The 18,748-nt window shown below is 40.3% G+C and overlaps 1 protein-coding gene across 4 annotated transcripts; it reads right to left on the bottom strand.

The window, feature by feature from the left end:
• Positions 1-767: 767 nt before the first annotated feature.
• Positions 768-18,571, bottom strand: IL4R (interleukin 4 receptor). 4 transcript variants are annotated; one of them, XM_067305941.1, is made up of 10 exons: positions 18,495-18,571; positions 13,168-13,281; positions 9,204-9,345; positions 8,140-8,294; positions 6,922-7,076; positions 6,187-6,343; positions 5,264-5,363; positions 4,572-4,641; positions 4,360-4,436; positions 768-4,259 (listed from the first exon to the last, which is right to left on the bottom strand). In XM_067305941.1, exons 2-10 carry the CDS (start codon positions 13,238-13,240, stop codon positions 2,075-2,077), a joined length of 3,114 nt encoding a protein of 1,037 aa, XP_067162042.1. In that variant the 5' UTR covers positions 13,241-13,281; positions 18,495-18,571; the 3' UTR covers positions 768-2,074. The 4 variants fall into 4 exon arrangements, with proteins under 4 accessions (XP_067162042.1, XP_067162044.1, XP_067162041.1 ...); XM_067305943.1 differs by having other exon boundaries at positions 13,168-13,425; positions 18,495-18,542; XM_067305940.1 differs by lacking the exon at positions 18,495-18,571 and adding an exon at positions 10,916-10,988 and having other exon boundaries at positions 13,168-13,198.
• Positions 18,572-18,748: the final 177 nt, after the last annotated feature.

The raw sequence follows: 18,748 nt of genomic DNA, 5'->3' as shown, positions 1-18,748 counted from the left end.
AGTCAAGCAGTGCGCCTATCATAGGAGGGAGAGGTGAGTAGGCCAGCTAGCCCAGCTGTTTAACATCAGTTCTGAGTTCAGGCAAAGGTCTAGGGACCCCCTTCCCAAAGAGTTACAGTTTGATTTGATCCAAGAAAGACTGAAAGGAGGAAAGGGGTAAAACACACAAGCAGAGAAAGCCATCCAGTGGAAATGAATGACAGGAGGACATAGCTATGTGGAAAGAAAGGCAGGGGAAAGGCAGAATGAAGCTGCAGCACACCAAAGCAAGGAACTGCTGGAGCCATCAGCTTTCCAACCCTGGCCTGAGCAGAGCTCTCCACGCTGCTCCAGCCAGGTCTATGCCTTCCAGGAGGATTCCGCCAAGGGCCCAATGGAGATTAAAGGAGCAGAAGGGGAAGAAAGCCCCACTTGTGTCTCTATGCCTCCCTTTACAGCCCTGTGCTCCTACAGTAAACAGTGAGTAACCCATTCCGGGTAGCTGCAGCAACAAGCTGTGGGTTTTTGCTTAAACTTGATTTTGCTTGGCTTTAGGGAAGTGAGTCAGCATACGCATGAGGCTGACCTCTGGCCACTTTGCATGTTCCTGTTCCACCATTTCAGTGAAGGTTTGTTTGATGAGTGCTGAAAACCTCGTTATCTGTCAGTGCCTCACAGCCGTCCCACATCACAGAACATGTGCTGATTTAACTACAGCTGACTGCAATCATGAAGACAGAGCATTTCTGAATTAAACCTCATCTGAAAGAAAATAAAATTCAACCTGATATTTTCAATGACAATTTTTAATATGTTCATCAGAAGCTTAACTATGCATAGTGAGATCTTTTACTATCCACCACCTTAATGAAAGTGGGCTAGATACCAGTGCCTATGCAAATCTTAGCTATCACATCTAAATACAGACACTTCACTGTGAGTACCCTTCCAGAGCTTACATACCCTTTTTAACTGCTGCAAAACTGGTGTGTGGAAACCTCTACTACCCGGCCAACCTGAACTTTGAAGAAAGAGTTGCAGTAAAAAATCCTACTTACAAACATGTCAAACCTGCTGCAGTGTGGCAGTTACAGATCTGTTCTCAGAGTTGCTCTTATCTTCCTTGTTTATGGATAGGAACGGGAATAGGGTTTTTTCTGTGTAATGAGAACTGGCTTGAGACATGAAATTATTTTAACAGTCCTTAACTATTTTGCAATACTGCCAACACATTATGGTGGAATTTACAATGCCAAAAATATATGCTAATGCCCTAGAAAAGTTCAGAGTCATGAGTAAAACTTTTGGAACAATTATCCAGCAAGAGACACATGCTATTTTCAAGCTCAGGGCATAATTCCCCACTCTGTCTGGGCAGAACAAGACACAGAAAAATGCTCCATCAGTTCAGGGGAGTTTGACCATACACTGGATAGGCCTTCTGGGAAAACACAGTTTAGAAATGTCTGATTCCATTTACAGCTGTGGAAGTATGAAATAATTCTGTTTACTTCTGCAGAATAATTGCAGGTGTGTGCCCTGTAGTTTGGACAAGAAACTAATCCTGAATAATGGCCTAGGGCCAGTCAAACATGACATCTCTCACTTTTCAGTAAATAATTTATGGGAGATGTGTGATACTGTCAGAGCAAGTCAGTCGCTTCCCCTTTGACTTGCAGCTACTTCCATCTTCCAGGTGCGTTAGCACCTTCCACATCACCTTTGTGCACTTCCCAATCATATACAGAGCCAGAGCAATTATCACAGGAGCTGTACTGAATAAGAACTCCTACTTTATGCAGCTGCTGCTCACTTTTGGAGTGGGACCAGGTCCAGGGAGACCTTAGCTTTGGCTCTACTTCCCTGAGAGAGTTGTAGCTGCAATTTTTAGGTACTAACCGCTCCTGTCCCCCAAGGGCCTGCATCATACACCCCTTGCCAGTCCTGTAGCACGCATGAGTGTTACAACCCAGTGAATCCATGTCTGAACTGCAGTAGCCCTCATTTTAGGCAAGCCTGGAAAAACAAGCAACATTTCAATTTGCCATACAGTTTATTTCCAAGGGCTGATTTGGTTCAGCCTTGGCAAGTGTGGCTAGGCTACCTTCATATAACAATTGTCCTCCTGGGCAAGGACTTGTAGAAGTTTCACTTTTTTCTCATTCTTTCTGTTGTTTTCCCTCAATAGTTCTGCTGATCTTTTTTTAATTAGAGGTGTCAGTTTCGATCCCTCATTGGGAATGGTGCAAGAATAAGAAGGACAGGAGTTATCCACAGAAAGAGGAGGTAACAGCTTGTCTACGACCAGGAGCTCCAGGGAATCTGCAGTTTTTCTTTTTAAGCTTAGTCCACTGCTGTCCAGTGATTCTTCTGGTAAATTAGCTGCTGAGCCCCATCTTCTGCTTACTACATGCTGTATCACCTCTTTATTTTCCCCTGTATTTCCAGGCTTCTTCAAATGGGTATGTGTGTGGCACTGGAAGTCAGCATTTAGTCTGTTACTGCTGCTCTCTTGCATTCCTTTACCAGCATAGTCAAAACTGTCAGATTTTGCCCCCTTTATAGTTTTTTCTCTGCTTTTAAAATCTTGAGAGTTCAGCTCTAACAAACTCAACAGCTGTAAGTCTCTGATGGTGTTTTCATCTTTGCTATCACTAGACAGCTCATTAGAGTTGATAATCCAAAGCCTGTTATCGCTGTTCTGTGAGACATTCTCACTAGTGGCTAAACCTGGGACAATGCCACTATCAAAGCCCTGTAAAATCAAATGTACATGGTTGTCTGTCTTCTGGTCAGGTTCATGGATTATGGTATCTGGAGGTGCTTCTCTGAGGTTGTTGTACAGAAGACTAATAAAGGGTTCATATTGTGACCTAAAGATAACCTCACTGTCATTGTCAAAGTATGTACCATTACATTTAACTGCAGTATCAAAAGACTGATAACCAGATGGTTGAGGTCCAATGGGGTAAGAAATTACGTCTGCCTTCTTTTGAACATTTTGATATGTTATTTGCTTATATATTTCCTCCTCTGGTAGGAAGGCTGGAGCTCTGTTATTTGCATGTGTGGAGAAAGATGGAAAATCAATATGATCTGAAAAGGTGCTTTGAAAATCAAGCTCAATGCAGGCAGATCTGTAGTTGGCATAACATCTCTGATCGCTAGGGGGTTGATAAATTTGATCTCTGCAGTGAAGTTCTGGATTCTCTGAGAACTGCGTCAAAGGCAGTGAGGTGCACATGTTTTCAAAACATAGAGTCAGCCTATTGTTAGTCACAGACTGAGACAGAAGAGTATCAAAGCTCTTGTATGCAGAACTACCAGGGCCCTTGGGTGGAGATACAAGGGTATCAAAGCTCTTGTATGCAGAGCTACAAGATTCTGTGGATGGAGACACGAGGGTGTCAAAGCTCTTGTATGCAGAGCTACAGGGCCCCATGGATGGAGACACAAGGGTGTCAAAGCTCTTGTATGCAGAGCTACAGGGCCCCATGGATGGAGACACAAGGGTGTCAAAGCTCTTGTATGCAGAGTTGCTTATTCTGTTTTTGATGATCTCAAAGGCTGGTTCATTTGGTGATTCCTGAATCAGGACAGATGAGTCACGCTGAATTTCAGAACTGCACGAAAAAAGGCTTTGGTCAAGCATATCTGGAGGATCTCTTGCCTCCAGAGAAGCAGAATTTGTGTTGGAGCTTTGATAGCCAGATTCAAAGGATTCTTCTGATCGTGCTGACTTCTTGCTGGCTGTACTGCAATTGTAGTCATCTTGTGAGACTTCAGAGAAAAGGGAGTCTGTGTGAAAAATACCACATGGCTGCTGATGCTGGTCTGCATTTTCTTTTGGATTTTGCTGTAATGGGTTTTCTGGCTCAAGTCTCTCAAAGGTTTTATTCTCGTCTGTGCTGATGTCTGTATCTTTATTGCCTTGTGTATTGTTTTCATCTGCCAGGAGCTCAATGAACATGTTAGCTAGTGCATCATTATGTTCAATGTGCTCCCTGAAAGTACTGGCACTGCCCTCACAAGGCTCAAACATGGTGACCTGGTCACGAGTCTCTTCCTGGCTCTCAGCCTCAATGTCTGTTAAACATTCACAGATCTCAAGAGACTTTTCAACCAGAATTGTCTCAGGGGTTAAAACTGCACCATAGCCTTTTGGGAACCAGTCTCCAGACTTGCTGTGGCAACTGCAAGGTTTCTCAATGTTTGTGATGTTATCTTTTCCCTTGAAGCTTTGGCCTGACAAACTTTGAGCCAGACAGTTCTTGCAACTTCTGTTTTGAGGAATAAAAAGGAAAGTACAGTTAATGTTTATGTAATAGGAAAGTATTTTATGCTATAAAGCAGAAGGTTTTTTTGCTTTATCTTACTTACATTTGGTTTTCCATATGACTCTGCTTTAAGTCGTGGAAAGGGAACTTAATTTCATCAATGTAGCACAAAACTGAAAACTGATAAAGACAGACAAGATTTAGGACACGTGAATTTTATTTATTATCCCCTACAATAGCCAGCCAGTAGCAGTTACTACATGTTCTGTTTTTAATGATCAGGAAAAGACAATTTTTGCAAAGCCCTTAAATTACCTTGACATTTTTTACAACCAAATGGCTCTTGGCTGGATTTGGGATTTGATCCCACCATTCCTTCTTCACTCTGTAAGGCAAGAAAGAAAATTGTTTGCTTTGACTGCATTTTGACTTGATCGCTACATATTTCCCTCCTCTGCTCTGCTTTCCCTCCTAGCTGTCTGCATTTCAGCAACAGGAAGTGCTTCTTCTGTGCATCTCCAAATGCTGCTTTTTATTAAACTAGTGCAAAGGCATTTACATATTTGGTGATAACCAGTCTGTGCAACCACAAGCACATGTTCTTCTAATCACGTATGAAAAGATGAGAGAAACAGATAGGATCAAACTTTCATATATTACCATTAAAAAATGAAAAAAGAAATACAGTCATTTAACCATCATTACTGGGATTCCAGCAAAGATTGGGGCACCAAAATGACAGACCCCATAACTGCGGTTTGCTTTGGATGCCATAACAAGCCCATTTTAATAAGACTGACAGAGAATATTCAGTTATCCTTTCAGAAAATGACAGAGTGCAACTGATTCATGTTTATAAAAAGTTTGCTTGTGGAGTCTGAGATAAAGGTGCTGAGGAAAAACAAACCATTAGATTGCCGTACTACTAGACATTCAGCCAATCTACAGCAATACTGATATCTGTGTGAACTGCTACTCTATAAACCTTTGAACAGTGCTATACATACTTGGCAAAACAGAAGTAACAAATTACAGCTACTGCCATGATCAGTATGCAGGATACAGGAACAGCCATCTGCAGAATGTCTTCGGTTGTTACTTGATAATCTATTAAACAAACATATACATTTACAGATCTATGCGTTTATAAATACAAGTACCAAGAATACCATATCTGTTGCTCTTCTTTTGCACCTTAAAATAACGCTAGACATAAAATAAAACCTTCAGACGAACATCAGAACATACACAGCTGCCAGTGGCAATGCTGTGTGGCATGTCTGAAAGACCAGTAGGAGTACTGCACTCAATTACTGTGGGTGAGTTAGGAACTGGGAGGGCCCACCTGTGTCCTGAAGCCATTTGCCAGCTCTCAGAGACAAACTTGTCATGTAGTCCCTAGCATGGCATTACCAACTTCCACTGAAGCACAGCCATGCTTCTCATCCTCTCTGTTGCTCTTCAGAGACTTTTCTAAAACCTCAGCTCTCTCACGGTTAAAAGTATTGCTTAATTTCAAGCTTAAATGTCTCTCATAGTTAGTTTATACCCACTTGCTCTTACATCAACATTGCCTGTTAGTTTAAGTAACTCTTCTCCTTCCCGCGTGTCTACTTCCTGCAATACTTGTAGAGAACAAATATATCCTCTTTCAGCTTTTTCTTCCCCACAAGGATAAACAATCCAAGGTCCCTTCCTCAGTTTTTCCAGGAGTTGTGTTTTTGCATTTAGTCTCCTCGGAAGCCTTCACAGATTGGTCCACAATACATTCAAAGCGATGATGATGATGATGATGATTTTATTTGCAGTTATTGCAAATCACTGATTCCATTACTCTCCTCTGATAAATAAGAGGCAGTGGGGCATGCAGAATGTGGTTTATAAAAGTATACTATCCTTTTACCAAGCTGCTATTTATAACAATACTTACCATAGTGAAATTCAACTCTGTCACTCCAGTCACTCCAGTAGGCTGGGTAGTCTGTATAGTTACACCGTATGCTTACAATGTAATCATACCCTTTCCTCAAAGAGCTTGCAATAATTTCAAAGCTTTTTGTCTGATGGTTAATTGGTTTTGTAAAAGCCTGAAAAGAAAGTGAGAAAGTTCATTTGGATTTTTTTAATGGGATGAAGGGTTGGTGGCAGCAATTAGATACTAGTACTGCTATGTGCTTCAGTGACCTTTCACAAATGAGCAGGTGAATGACTGTGTATATGATCTGCTGTGATACTGTGCTTTGCTGTCATTAGTGGGTAACACTTGTGACACACCATTATGCATGTTCTGGCCCCTTCCAGAAGGAGCCTGGCCCTAAAGTGCTGGAGTACTCTGGACAGTGCCTGAAATGCCTCAAGTGTGCCAGAGTCATGGGCTGCCTCAAGCTTCCTCGTGCCCAAGGAGCATAATGAAGGTCCAGGAACAGAAATGTATTTTGAATCTTTGCCCAGCCTACTGAGAGCCGCAGGCCAGTCAAAAGAGTTTCAGTCCCTTAAAGCCCAGTTTGAACCTCCCTGGGGCAAAGTGTGCTCAGTGAGAGCTGCCCTTGCTGGCCCTGACACTATTAATAATGGAATGATTACAAAGTTCTTCAAGATTTTTCAAAGGACTTTTAAAACCTGAAAGCTGCAGAGATAGAGAATGAAGAGACTGTCTGTCTCTTACCTCTGTGGGGTCCTGCTTGTTCCAATATTTTACTTCATAGATCACCGGCTGTCCAGAGAGCATGGATGGAGGGGTATAGCTCTCTTCCCAGCTCAGATTGAAATTACCATTTTCAGCTTTCTCAATGGCAAGATTTTTGGGGGCCCTTGGCTTAACTGTACATTAAAAAATACAATTAAGAGCATTGCAATGGGAAAGCGCTGATGGAGAGAAGCAGAGACACAAATATTCGCCAGAGACCAGAGTCTCATCACAGTCAATGCATTTAGCCCTTTTCACTATGCGCTAGCACAAGGACGTAAAGGACAAAACAGAGTAACTGCAAGGTGTTTGTTAACAAGCATTGGGTCTTCAAGTTAGCTGAACAAATTTCAAGTTCTACTTTATGGTATGCTGAATGCAGCTTCCAAAGTGGAAAAATTGGGTTAATCTGTGCCCTCACAGTAGCGTGCTGTGCCTTGGAGTAGACATACAGCTTCTGATAACTTCTCAGCCAGATTATTCTGGCTAACTGTCTCTTTGAGATTGATGCAGGTTCCTGCTTATTCTGCTGATGAGCAGAAGCAACATCAAGTATTCTGAAATGAACCAGATCACTGGTGCAGATGAATGCCTGCCTAAGACACTTGAATGATTTCTCTTGAGTGTTTGAGGTGACACATTGTTCTAAACAAGCTAGATGCTTGTAAAGACAGATACAAACTAAATCTATGCTCTGTCCTGAGAAAGAGAAGAATCATAAACTTTTTATCATTGGTTGTTATAATCCAACAGTAATTACTGTGAAAAGCTCTGTTCAGAGGGATGATTCAACTAGCATGAAAAATCAGGGAGGATGACAAAGACAGAAATAATAAAATTGCAGCAGGGGTAGTCTAGTTTCTTCCTAGAGACTAGGAGTAGCACCTTCCTCAGCCACCTCAGCATCTTCTACAGCCACAAGCAAAATGCACTAAAGATATGGCTAAGCCCTCAAACTGGTGATTGCTGAAAGCTGAGAGGGTATAGCTAGAGGAATAATCACTCTCTCTTTGCCCCATTCCTTAAGAATCTGCTCCAAAATCAGGTTACCAAGCCAAATGAACCTTTGATTTGAGCCAGCAGAGCATTTTTTACCTCCAATAAGGAAAAACTCTTCAGGTAACATTAATGAGGAGTTAACTAGGATTGCAAAGCCTGTAACCAGATGTCCTGGTGACAAAGTAAATAGTTTCTTACCAACCAAGGCCGGTGTAACACTGTAATTCCACATATCAGTCCCATTGAACTGCAGAGATAGAATATAGGTGAGGCCTGATACAAAATAATCAGAACATATTGTACAAGCGCATGTGGAACTCTCTTTTCCATTCTCAGGGACACACACATGCTCTCTGAAAAACAGACAGAAAATTATGTGATATTTACATAGTGTTACACACTCTATTCTTCAAAATGTGCAATCAAGGTTCCCAGTGTGTAGAACTAATATAATCTGAGACAAACAAGCTTAGTTCCTAGAAATATTTAGCCAAAACAACCCAGAACAGAACTATCAGAACAGAACTATCCCCCAAACCCTTAAATAACCCACCCATCCCCAAACACTCCTCAGCTATCCGTATTGCACTAGTGAAAAACTTGATGGAAAACTAAGGATTGATCCCAAGAGGAAAAATGAACACCAAAAGCATCCTTTGTCACACTTCAGCCTCTGAAAGAGCAGATCATTGTCTCGTTAGTATGGAAACAGTTTTACTGCACTGTAAAAAAACCAAGGTTATTTGGATGCCTCTGTGGAGAAATCATATGGAAAGGAAGAAGAAGAGCCCAGATGCGTCTTCCTCTGTAGGAAGTGACAGGAAGACTCCCTCTGCTGCAGAATAGGGGAAAATGGTCTATGAACAAGGAGTTATGCTGTATGCAGAGAAGTTCACCTGGACTCTAGGCAAGGGTTCCTTTTACACAGGCTACAGACAGATATATCAGGTAAGTTTCTCCTGAAGGGGGTAAAAATTCTCCTGAAATGAAGGTTAGGTAAACTTATGAGAGCCCTAGCACTCCTACAAGTAATACTTGATCATTCCTCTGTACCAAGAGTGCAGAGGTCTGCAGAAGAGTGCTCCACTGAATAGAGCATGCTGTTTATAGTAGCATCTCATTTTTCCTCTTGTCAAGAAGAATAATCCTGATTCCAGTTTGCCTCAGGCTCCTGTGGCAGGGGGAGGAAATCAAAGCTGATAACGACTATAGCATATTTTAAGGTCCAACAATGATAATGGAAAGTTTTATGAAACACTTACAGCTGAGACAAAAATTCCTTCCTGTAATAGAGCAGGAATTCTTTGGAGCAGTTTGTCTGTGTGGGCACCTTCCAGTGACAAACCAGTTCTTTAGCATAGTCAGTGAAGCATGCAAACTCCTGTACATGTCCTGTAGCCATAACTAGGGAGAAGCAGCACACAGCAAGAAACACGAGAATCAAAAGAATAAATCGGACTAAGCAGGAACATAAAATCCTTTCCTCCAAACAGGATGATCAACCCCTTGTAAGGGAAGCAAAAGCACAGCCATTTCTCATGTTCTGGGTAAATGGAAAGAGGTGTGTGACACCAAATATCTCCAGAAAGGCAAAGACAACCTCTACGCTTTTGAAGAAGGTCTGCAGTAGAAATACTGAAATAAAAAAAGCACAACTCATCTAATACAAACTTCTAGACATAGAAAATCTGATCTTGATGAGCTCTACCTAAAAAGCATCAACTTTTAAAACAGCATCATCCCATGTGTTAAATACACAAGGTTCAAAAACCAAAATGCAGATAATTAATAGAGTCAGACCAAGATCTCTGCCTAAAGGCATTTACCTGTGCTTTATCTACTCTGGTTCCAAGACTCCTGTGTGAATGGCCCTCTGCCTCCCTCAAACAGTTCCCCGTTGCCTAGAGGATCTTCCTGTCACAGATTTTCATCTAGCATACAGCTTTTATTAATTTCATTCAGTATTTCCTGTTATGGTTTGTATTTTTCTTTCTTGTGATAGTGTTCAGAGTTCTGATCAGATTCAGTGTCACATTGTCCTGGGCATTGAGAGGGCACAGAAGAGCCCTAAATCCCTGTACTCCAACGTTATTAGCACTTGCTATCTCTTTTACTGGTGATGTTTAAGAACAAATGAGAAAACATTGGTCAAATCAGCCTTGACAGAACTGGAAAGAGAAATGGAAAACACAATCCTCAGTATCCTTTCCAGCCCCATTTTCCCATTATTTTAATATGCTCTGCATAGTGAAACAAGGAGCAGAAACAGTTGTGTGACATTAAGATCATGCTGTTACTAGGACTAACAGTGTGCCAAACCCATGGTACTGAAATGTGATAATTTCTAAATGAAGCTGTTAGAAATTACTAACACTTTTATCATCCTAGACAATTCTTTCCCTTCTTCCATGTTTGACCTTTCAGATATCTGTAAATATTTACAGTATCTCCCTTTTCTTGCACAGGTCATACAGATCTAATTATTTCTATCCTGCTCTATATCTCAGGTCCCCATAGAAATTTAGAATATCTTTGGTTGGTTGTTAGCATCCTATTTATTGATATTTTTCCAATCGTGAGCTTCCCAAGAGATTTTGCTAGAAGTATTCCTGCTGCAGTTACATAGGGCCATATAAAGACATGATTTCATTTCTGTATAGTACACAAATAATTCTGTTCACACAGCCCAGCACATGACTGACTTCATTCTTGTCATTTATACTGCAAATTCAAGACTAATTTGCCACTGATTCACATCCTGTAAGCTTTGCAGGCTTCTTCATCCTAATGAGTGTCTATATTTCAGATTATTCCTCCCATGCAAGGCTTTTATTATCAAAAATACCAAGTTTCATTATTTTCTTCCTACTTTTCTTTTTTTTTGTGGTCCCTTTGTGTTTTTTTTTTTTCTAATATAACTTCTGCATACTTTGATATAGCATAGCATCTGCAGATAAACATGCTGGTCAGCTACCTTTTAGTGGGCATAATGTCATCTCGAATAAAATTGGATCTACTACCAGGCCCGGTGTCACTTCATGAGAAACCTGATTCAAAGAAATAGTTCATTGTTTAGTACTGTCTCTTTGGTACTACCACATATCACTTTCACCTCTCTTTTTAAAAGGCCTCCTACAAAACTTGATTACCAAGCAGTCCTGGATCACTTGAGTAATCACAATAACCTTCGTGGGGCTCATTTATGCAAATGAAAATGTAGTGCAATTTCAAGGAACCATTTTTAAATTCTGCAAGAATCGTAATCTAATTTTTCTGGTACATTGGCTGGTTATAAACCTAGAACTACCTGTAGCTTATGGTTTTATTACTGTTCAAATATTAAAAGTGTCTTGTTCTATTTTAGCTACCAAGGATAGATGTTTATCTTGTAGATAGAAACAAGCACTCTTAACTCCTTTCTGAATGACAGCACCGCATTTAGTTCCCTTTTGTCTGCATTGCCCATGATTCTTCAAAAACAACAATAAAAAAGGAAAAAAATCAGAAGAGCAGCAAGTTAAAGATTAAACTTCTGCAATACTCTAATAGCCACACAGCCCATTTTTTTAAAAGAACTGTCATCTATTTATCTTGTTACTGTTGTTTATATGTGTTGCTATTTATATTTTTATTGTTTTTTTTAATTTTTCCACTTGAAAATGGACTTTTAAAAGAACTACTAAATGTTGAGCCCTTTAAAGATGGACTTTGCTATTTTTCAGTGCGTTAATGATGTTACACTCTCAAGATCCCTTGAATTATATGAAGCTCTTCCTGCTGTGCTGTTATGATGACTTGTAACCTTACTTTATCTTGCCTTTTAGTGTCCTCATGTCTTTCCTGCATTCTAAACTATTCCTTGTATTCTTTTCCTGTGACCCTTTCCCTTTTCCATCTCTGGTATGACATTTTTGTAAACCTCAGATATTTAAAAATTTCCTTTTGAAACTACATGCAGTACAAAGTTTGCTTTCAGTTCATGTAGTTGAAAAAGGGAACTGAAATAACGGACTTTTTTCATCCTCAGCAAGAATAACATGATGAAGAAACTTAAAACGTGGTAATCCGTGAAATTAAAACTTGATAATTTATAGAAAATCTGGGATTACCTAGACCAAATGACTCGGCCAATGTTTACTTACAAAGCTTGATCATTCTCATTAATTCAAATTGTGAAATTCCCTCCAGCATCACCAGCAGCATATTCTGAACTCATAGTACATAAGGAAGTAGCTAATAACTTATCTCTAAAAAAAGTTTATTTTTTATTGTTTTTGTTTGCTTTTCTTAAAAATAAAGCAGACTATTGTGTAGCTACTTAAAAACTATGGAAAGCAAAATATAAACTATTTTCCAGAGAATAAAAACATGTTCCTGGAAGATAAGATTTTATAAATCTAACTTCTCTTTATAAATGAAATATCAGGAAAGATATAAGGAAAAATTTTTTCATATCCAGCTCCTGTTAGGCGAACTGCAGAAAATAACCATTAAGTAACTAGCAGCACTAAGACTTAACGTGAATGTGCATCTTGCCAGACCAAAATATGTAATGTCCTGCGTGCTCATCACTACATGTCAGTCATCTGTTCCTGTACAAGCACCAGTCACAGTATGGAATGCCTTACAGTGAGTGCTTGCAAAATTTGTTCAAATCCATTCAGCTAAGTTTTCCAGCTTAGTAACTCTACGCACTTTGGAGAATGCACGCTGACAGCTGCCTTTTGACTGTAAGTCTATAGGTCACCCTTCTTTTTATGAGCACAGCTCCCTCAAGGTCTATTGCTGATGATTCCTTTTTGGCCCACATGATGTACAGCCGCAGTTATGAAAATAAGCAAATGAGAGACTAGCGGGCTTTCCACCTTATGGGATATTTACAGAGATGTCCCTGGCTCATTGCAGAGAATCCTGCTTGCAGCAAGGCATCCAATATAGATTATCTAATCTAATTAGATTATCTAATGGGAAAGCAGACAGATGACTTTCCAAACCTCAGTTTCTGCTTCTCGCAGATTCCTATTTCTTACTGCCAATATGGAAAAGGTCAGTAAAAAGAGAAGATCTGAGAATTTATTCTAATATATGAATATCTGATACATGTTGCTACACATTTTATTCAAGTCAATTAATAGTAGTAATAATGTTGTGTACTAGTTACTCCTACTCGTGGTAAAATACTGTCGATAACTTCAGTGTAATAATTTAAAACATTGATGAACATACTTTCATTTGTTGCATATGAAAAGAAAAGGATCCACAGGGTATGCAGCGCAGCACTTGGGATTCTTGCCATCATTGACACTGGTCAGGTTCAGCAGGACAAGCTGTGCTGAAATCCTGCCAACAGAAAACATTACAAGCTTATACCAGTGTCCTAGTTGAGGGAAGGCTGTAGCTCTTCCTAGCACTGTGCTAGATGTCAGGATTAAGATCCCCTGCAGTGCCTGATCCTCCTAAAGTTTGTTCATGGAACAACGTGACCTGTAGGAGAATAAGGGTGATACAAACGAGTTAGAAGATTTTTTTGCAAAAATGTAGTTACAGAGGATATTAAATTGTCAGCTGCTGTGGGCCTACTCTTTTCAGGTACTAAAAAAAGAGAGATGCTGTTTGTACCCGAGATATTAAAAAAGCAAGCACTGGACCAAAACAATTAATTGTCAATCAACGTGTCACCAGAGCCATATGATTCCACTCAGATAACTGAAAGAATTTAAGGACTAGGTGCCTGAGCTGTTGACTGTAATGTTTACAACAGTCTTATCACCATTACCCTAGATACTGAGAATTACCAGCCTCTTAAAGTTTTGAGCAAAGACCTCTGCACAGAATGCAAACAGAATGCAAATTTATTAAAACAATAACTAAATTAGAAGATGTAAAACACATACATAGTTATGATGAGGCCATCCAGCACAACTTTAGAAAAAGAAAATTATGCAACTTTTATATATTACAATTCTTGAAGCACAGTGAAGTTCAGTAAGTAAACTGAAACCAGATGAAATAATCCATTTAAGACTTTTGAACAGCTTTTTTTTTTTTTTTTCCTCCAAGATTTTACTGAAGACATAAAGTAGCCATTTGGTAGAAGATCCTATTCAGGATTAGATGTGGCTACCTGCTTGCACATCACTAGAAATGTATGTGGTGTGAGTATTTGATAACTAGGTAAATTTGTATGTAAATTCATGCTCACTAATATGCGGTGACCATGACTTCGCATTCAGCATAAAGAGGAATAAACCTTGTTCAGAAACACATCATCTGTTGACACAGAATGCTTTTGTCCCTTCCTCTTATGCTCTTGGTATTTTCTAATCTCTGAGTCTGGACACAGTGTTCTTACACTTACTACCTGCGTGCTACAGCTGCTCTGCTTACATCTGCAGAGTTCCCAGGTGGCACAGTATTTTTGATTCCAAAACCTCACGATTCTCTTTGTGTGACTGAGTAAAGAGGAGAAAAACTCTCAGAAGATCTCTTCCAGTAGGAGACAGGTTTTTGGCTTTCTGCAGAAGTTCCGTTACATTTTGAAGTAGAAGAAACCAAAGAAGCATATTTGTTGCTGGTGGTTGAGCACCCTCTACCACTAACCTAACTACAAAAGTAGAACAACCCTTGACACTTCTGTCAGATTTGAGATTCACCAGTGCACCAGACAAAAGGAATTGGCTGAGGGATCAGCAACTTTGCTGTGGTATAAACTTCTTAAGTGATTAGCTTCGGAAGAATTTAATGTTGTTTTGGAAATAAGCATGTGGGCACTGTACACATGTAAGTGTGTGTAGCCACAGAAGTATGCTGCTGAAGCCATATTCCTTCAAATATCACCTCTCAAAAACTGGTAAGACTCTCAAAAACAGCTGCTGAATATTTGCTGTCAATTAGAATAAACACAATGTAGACAACAGTCAGAATCCTTCCCAGCTGAGCAAGGCACAGACAGAAAAATAACTTTTTTTATAAAGATGCCCATGCCTTTTATTGATGAATTTATCTACATAAATCATAGCAAAATATAGCAACAGAATCTTAATTTCTACAATACACTATAAAAGAAGTGCTAGTTCTTTTAAATGTATCTTTACTTCAGTGTAAGTTAGACTCAGCTCCAAACCTCATTATCCAAGCTGCCACTTTTTATGATGCTGTATTTCTTCCGTTCTCACACCCATGACTGACCATCCTTTAAAGTAAGCTTCTAAAGATTAAACATGGAAAATTTCAACCTTAGAAGTTAAGCAATAAGAATATTGTGAGCACAAATAAACTAGAATGGAAACTGTTTTGTGACCTTACCGGAAGCAGTTACTGCTCATCCAGTAATAAAGGGCCTACTTAACGATGAATTTCTCATAAACATTCAGGAAAACTACTACTCAACAGCTGAGGTTTTCACTTTTGGCAACAGACAAAATGTGATCGAGCACACTAATAAAATTTTTGAAAAGAATGCAAATGCCTTTTTGCAGCTCAGAAAAAAAAAAAGAGCAAAGTGCTCCAGCAAACAAAATCTTTCCTCTCCTTTTTACTGGCATTCTCAAGAGAGGAAATGCTTGCTTTTCCAGTCCATTGCTGATTAATAGTGTCCCATGACTGCAGTTCCAAGAAACTCTGAAAACTTTTGCCAAATAATCCTGTATCACATAACTCGTATGAGTTAGCAGACTGCAGAGCAAAAATCTCTCTTCTACAGGAAGAAAGAAGATTTGGACACTTTGAAGAAAGTGGATTTAATCCATAGCTCTAATGAGAGGCAAACCTTTTTTTTTTTTTTTTTAAATAAGAGTAGTAGATTTTAAAAGTAATACCAAGGGTTAGGGAGAAAATTTAAAACTGACAATGGCTTTCCCATCTGTAGGCTCTTAAGTTTTTCTTAATATCAAATAATGAAATATTAAACTTAATAAAGTATATAAGTATATATATATTATTAAGTACATGTATATTATATGTATAATAAAGTACATAAGTATATATATTAAACTTAATAAAACATATAAAATATATAGAATATTAAGTTCTCAGCAACCTGTATTCCCAGGTATTATTAATATAACACTGTATATTTGAGGAAAATAAGGCATAAAAGTCTTTCCCAAAACTATAGAAGCAATCCATATAGAGCTGAAAGTAGCTCTATGTGATTATCAGCCCAAGTTATATGCTTAAATCATCTGATTATTCCTATCTCTTGAAAAAAAAAAATCGAGATGTAATCGAAAAGATTTCATTTAATCTTGAGAAAAAAATATTTTCTAGCGTGGGCTCTTAAATAAATTTGGGTCACAGTTAATCTACAGGTATAATCTGCAAAACTGTTACACTCAAAGAGTAACTCATGCACAAAAGACAAATGATGGTCACTTCTATCTAAAATTGCTTAATTTATCTTTGCTGCAATTGTACAGTTAGAGGGCCACTTCCCATTTTAAAACTGGGATTTCAATTTTAAAGGACAACTTGTCTTATTCTTTTTGATTTAAAAAAACCTGCTATAACTGCAGACTAAAATCAGATAAGCAGTACAAAGCATAATTACATTATTAGTCAACTGATTTTATATCAACATTTGAAAAGAAAAAAAGATAGGAGATAATTTTTCTCCTGTATGATTATTAGTGCTATTTTTTATTGATTTTTTCTAAATGCCAACACAAAATGGCACACCTACAGGAATATATTGCATAATACCTACTCTTCGACATGCAATATGACTGTCAGAGGCAACCACACAAGGTATACCTACAGTAAGAAGTATAGGTGTCTTTGAAAAAGTGGAAGAAAGTTTTCAGAAGAATTTGGATGCTAAGGAGTGAGACTTGTGCACTGCATTAAGGAGGAGGTTTGGATGAAGGCGTAGACTAGAAGATACTTTGGAGTTCCTGTAAGGAAGGATGGCAACACTGGTGAATGAAGGGCCAAAAGATTAAATTCAATAGCTCCCACTTGGCGATATCTAAACTAAGCAGAAAACCATTGCCTTATGCTCCTTTCTCATGCCTCTTTACCATCTAAATAATTTGGCATTGTGTTAGCGCTGCCTCTGCTTGCCATGACTGCTGAGTTGGAAAGGGTGGGGTAGCAGAAAATCAGATCCAGAATCAGGTCCTTAGATTATGGACTCTTTAGAGAGGAGGCTCTGCCCCATTTTTTATCTCACAGGGCAATGTACACACATTACTACATAGCTAGCATATTTCCTGCTGGCTATGGAAGGAATTTCACTTCAAAATGGCAAATTTTAAAGGAACAAGACATTTTTATCTTTTAAGTGAATAACTACACTAATATTTTAATGCCATCCTCATTGCACAAAGTCCTTCATCTAGTTTGCGATGCTTACTGTTAAGGACGTTTTACATTCCATTTCCAATACAAATGCAAAGGCATACAAATGAAATCTGCATTTCCAGCACAGCACAGTGCATGTCTGGATAAAGCTTCCCTCGTAGATAAGAGAAGTGCCTCTCAAAATGCATAGATGAGTTCTCCCTAGAAAGCTTGAAACTTGTCAGTTTTTATTTATGACTTAATCTGGAGTTTCTGCATTTGAACATATTCCCTTACCAAGATGATGGAAGAAAGCAAAACATATAATGATATGCTGTTTGGACCTATAATGAATACAGTACTTTCACATAATTTGACAAATTGCAAAATAATAGCCTGCAAGCAGCAAGCTAACTTCAGATATTTTCTAACTTAGATCCAATAGAACCTACAGAAACTGCTAAATTTGAACATCTTGAAAAAAATGCCAGTTTTGCAAAAGGTCTAGACTACAATGACTAGAACAGCTCCCACTGAGAACCAGGGGTTCAGAAACATAAGATCAGTTTATCATAAACTGATGTCCTCTTGACACTATACACATTGGGAATAATTTTTGAAGAAAGAAGTCTGAGATTCAGAACCATAACTCTACAGTTTAGAGTGAGTTTAGCGCGGCAATTTTTATGATCATGAAATACAGGCGTCCTGGCTAGCATGGTCTTGCAAGTGAAGGCAATAGGAGGTTTTGCACTTTCTGTATCCTTCAAGCAGGATTTCTAGTAGAAAGGCATTTTCTAGGAGTTATATCAGTTTTGTCATAAACACAAAATATTTCAAAAGGACTGTCTGAGTTGAGTAATCCCAAGGAAAAAAAAAACATTTCAGCCAGTAACAACTTTCGTAGCGACAAAGAAATTCTAACTACTTCCTGAACAGTTCAGTTCCGACAAGACCGGAGGGGCAGCGGCCCGGCACTGCCCGCCCGGGGGCCGCCCGCCGGGGCGCGCAGGGCCGCCGGAGCCCTCGGCCCCTTCCCGCCGCTCCGCTCCGCGCCGCTCCGCGCCGGACCCGCTCCGCCCCGCCGCCGCAGGGCCCCGGGGCCCGGGCCCGCCGAGGGGCGGCAGCGGGGCTCCGCCGCGCCCCGCTTCCAGCCGCCCCGCCGCGCTCCCAGGCAGACACGGCGTCCGCGGCCCGCGGGAGCCCCGCGGAGCGACGCCCCTCTCCCCGCACCGCGAGGACAGCGGCGCGTCTAAGGCAGCCGTGAAACTCACGCTTCCCGAGGCGGCTCCCGGGGCGGTGACAGCGTCCTTCCGCGGGCCGCGGCGGGCGAGCGGGCGCCCGGCCGGGGAGCCCCGCCGCGGCCGCGGCCGCCCACTGTGGAGAGCCGGCGGCTCAGCCGGGCGCCGACGAGGCCGCGCCTGGCGACTACGGGCGCCGGCCGGGACCACGCTCCGCCGGAGCGCGCGGCAGAGGCGGGGCCACGCCAGCAAGGCCGCCCCTAGTGCGCGCGGCCGTGGGCGGGGCC

Source organism: Apteryx mantelli, chromosome 16 (genome assembly GCF_036417845.1).
Source record: "Apteryx mantelli isolate bAptMan1 chromosome 16, bAptMan1.hap1, whole genome shotgun sequence".
Taxonomy (NCBI): domain Eukaryota; kingdom Metazoa; phylum Chordata; class Aves; order Apterygiformes; family Apterygidae; genus Apteryx; species Apteryx mantelli.
This window is presented reverse-complemented; position numbering and strand designations above follow the sequence as displayed.

Coding starts and splice junctions, on each gene's coding strand:
- IL4R (XM_067305940.1), bottom strand. Junction 9,346..10,915: donor GACATTATGCCCACTAAAAG/GTAGCTGACCAG, acceptor GCTTCTCCCTAG/TTATGGCTACAGGACATGTA. Junction 4,260..4,359: donor AGTCATATGGAAAACCAAAT/GTAAGTAAGATA, acceptor TCCTCAAAACAG/AAGTTGCAAGAACTGTCTGG.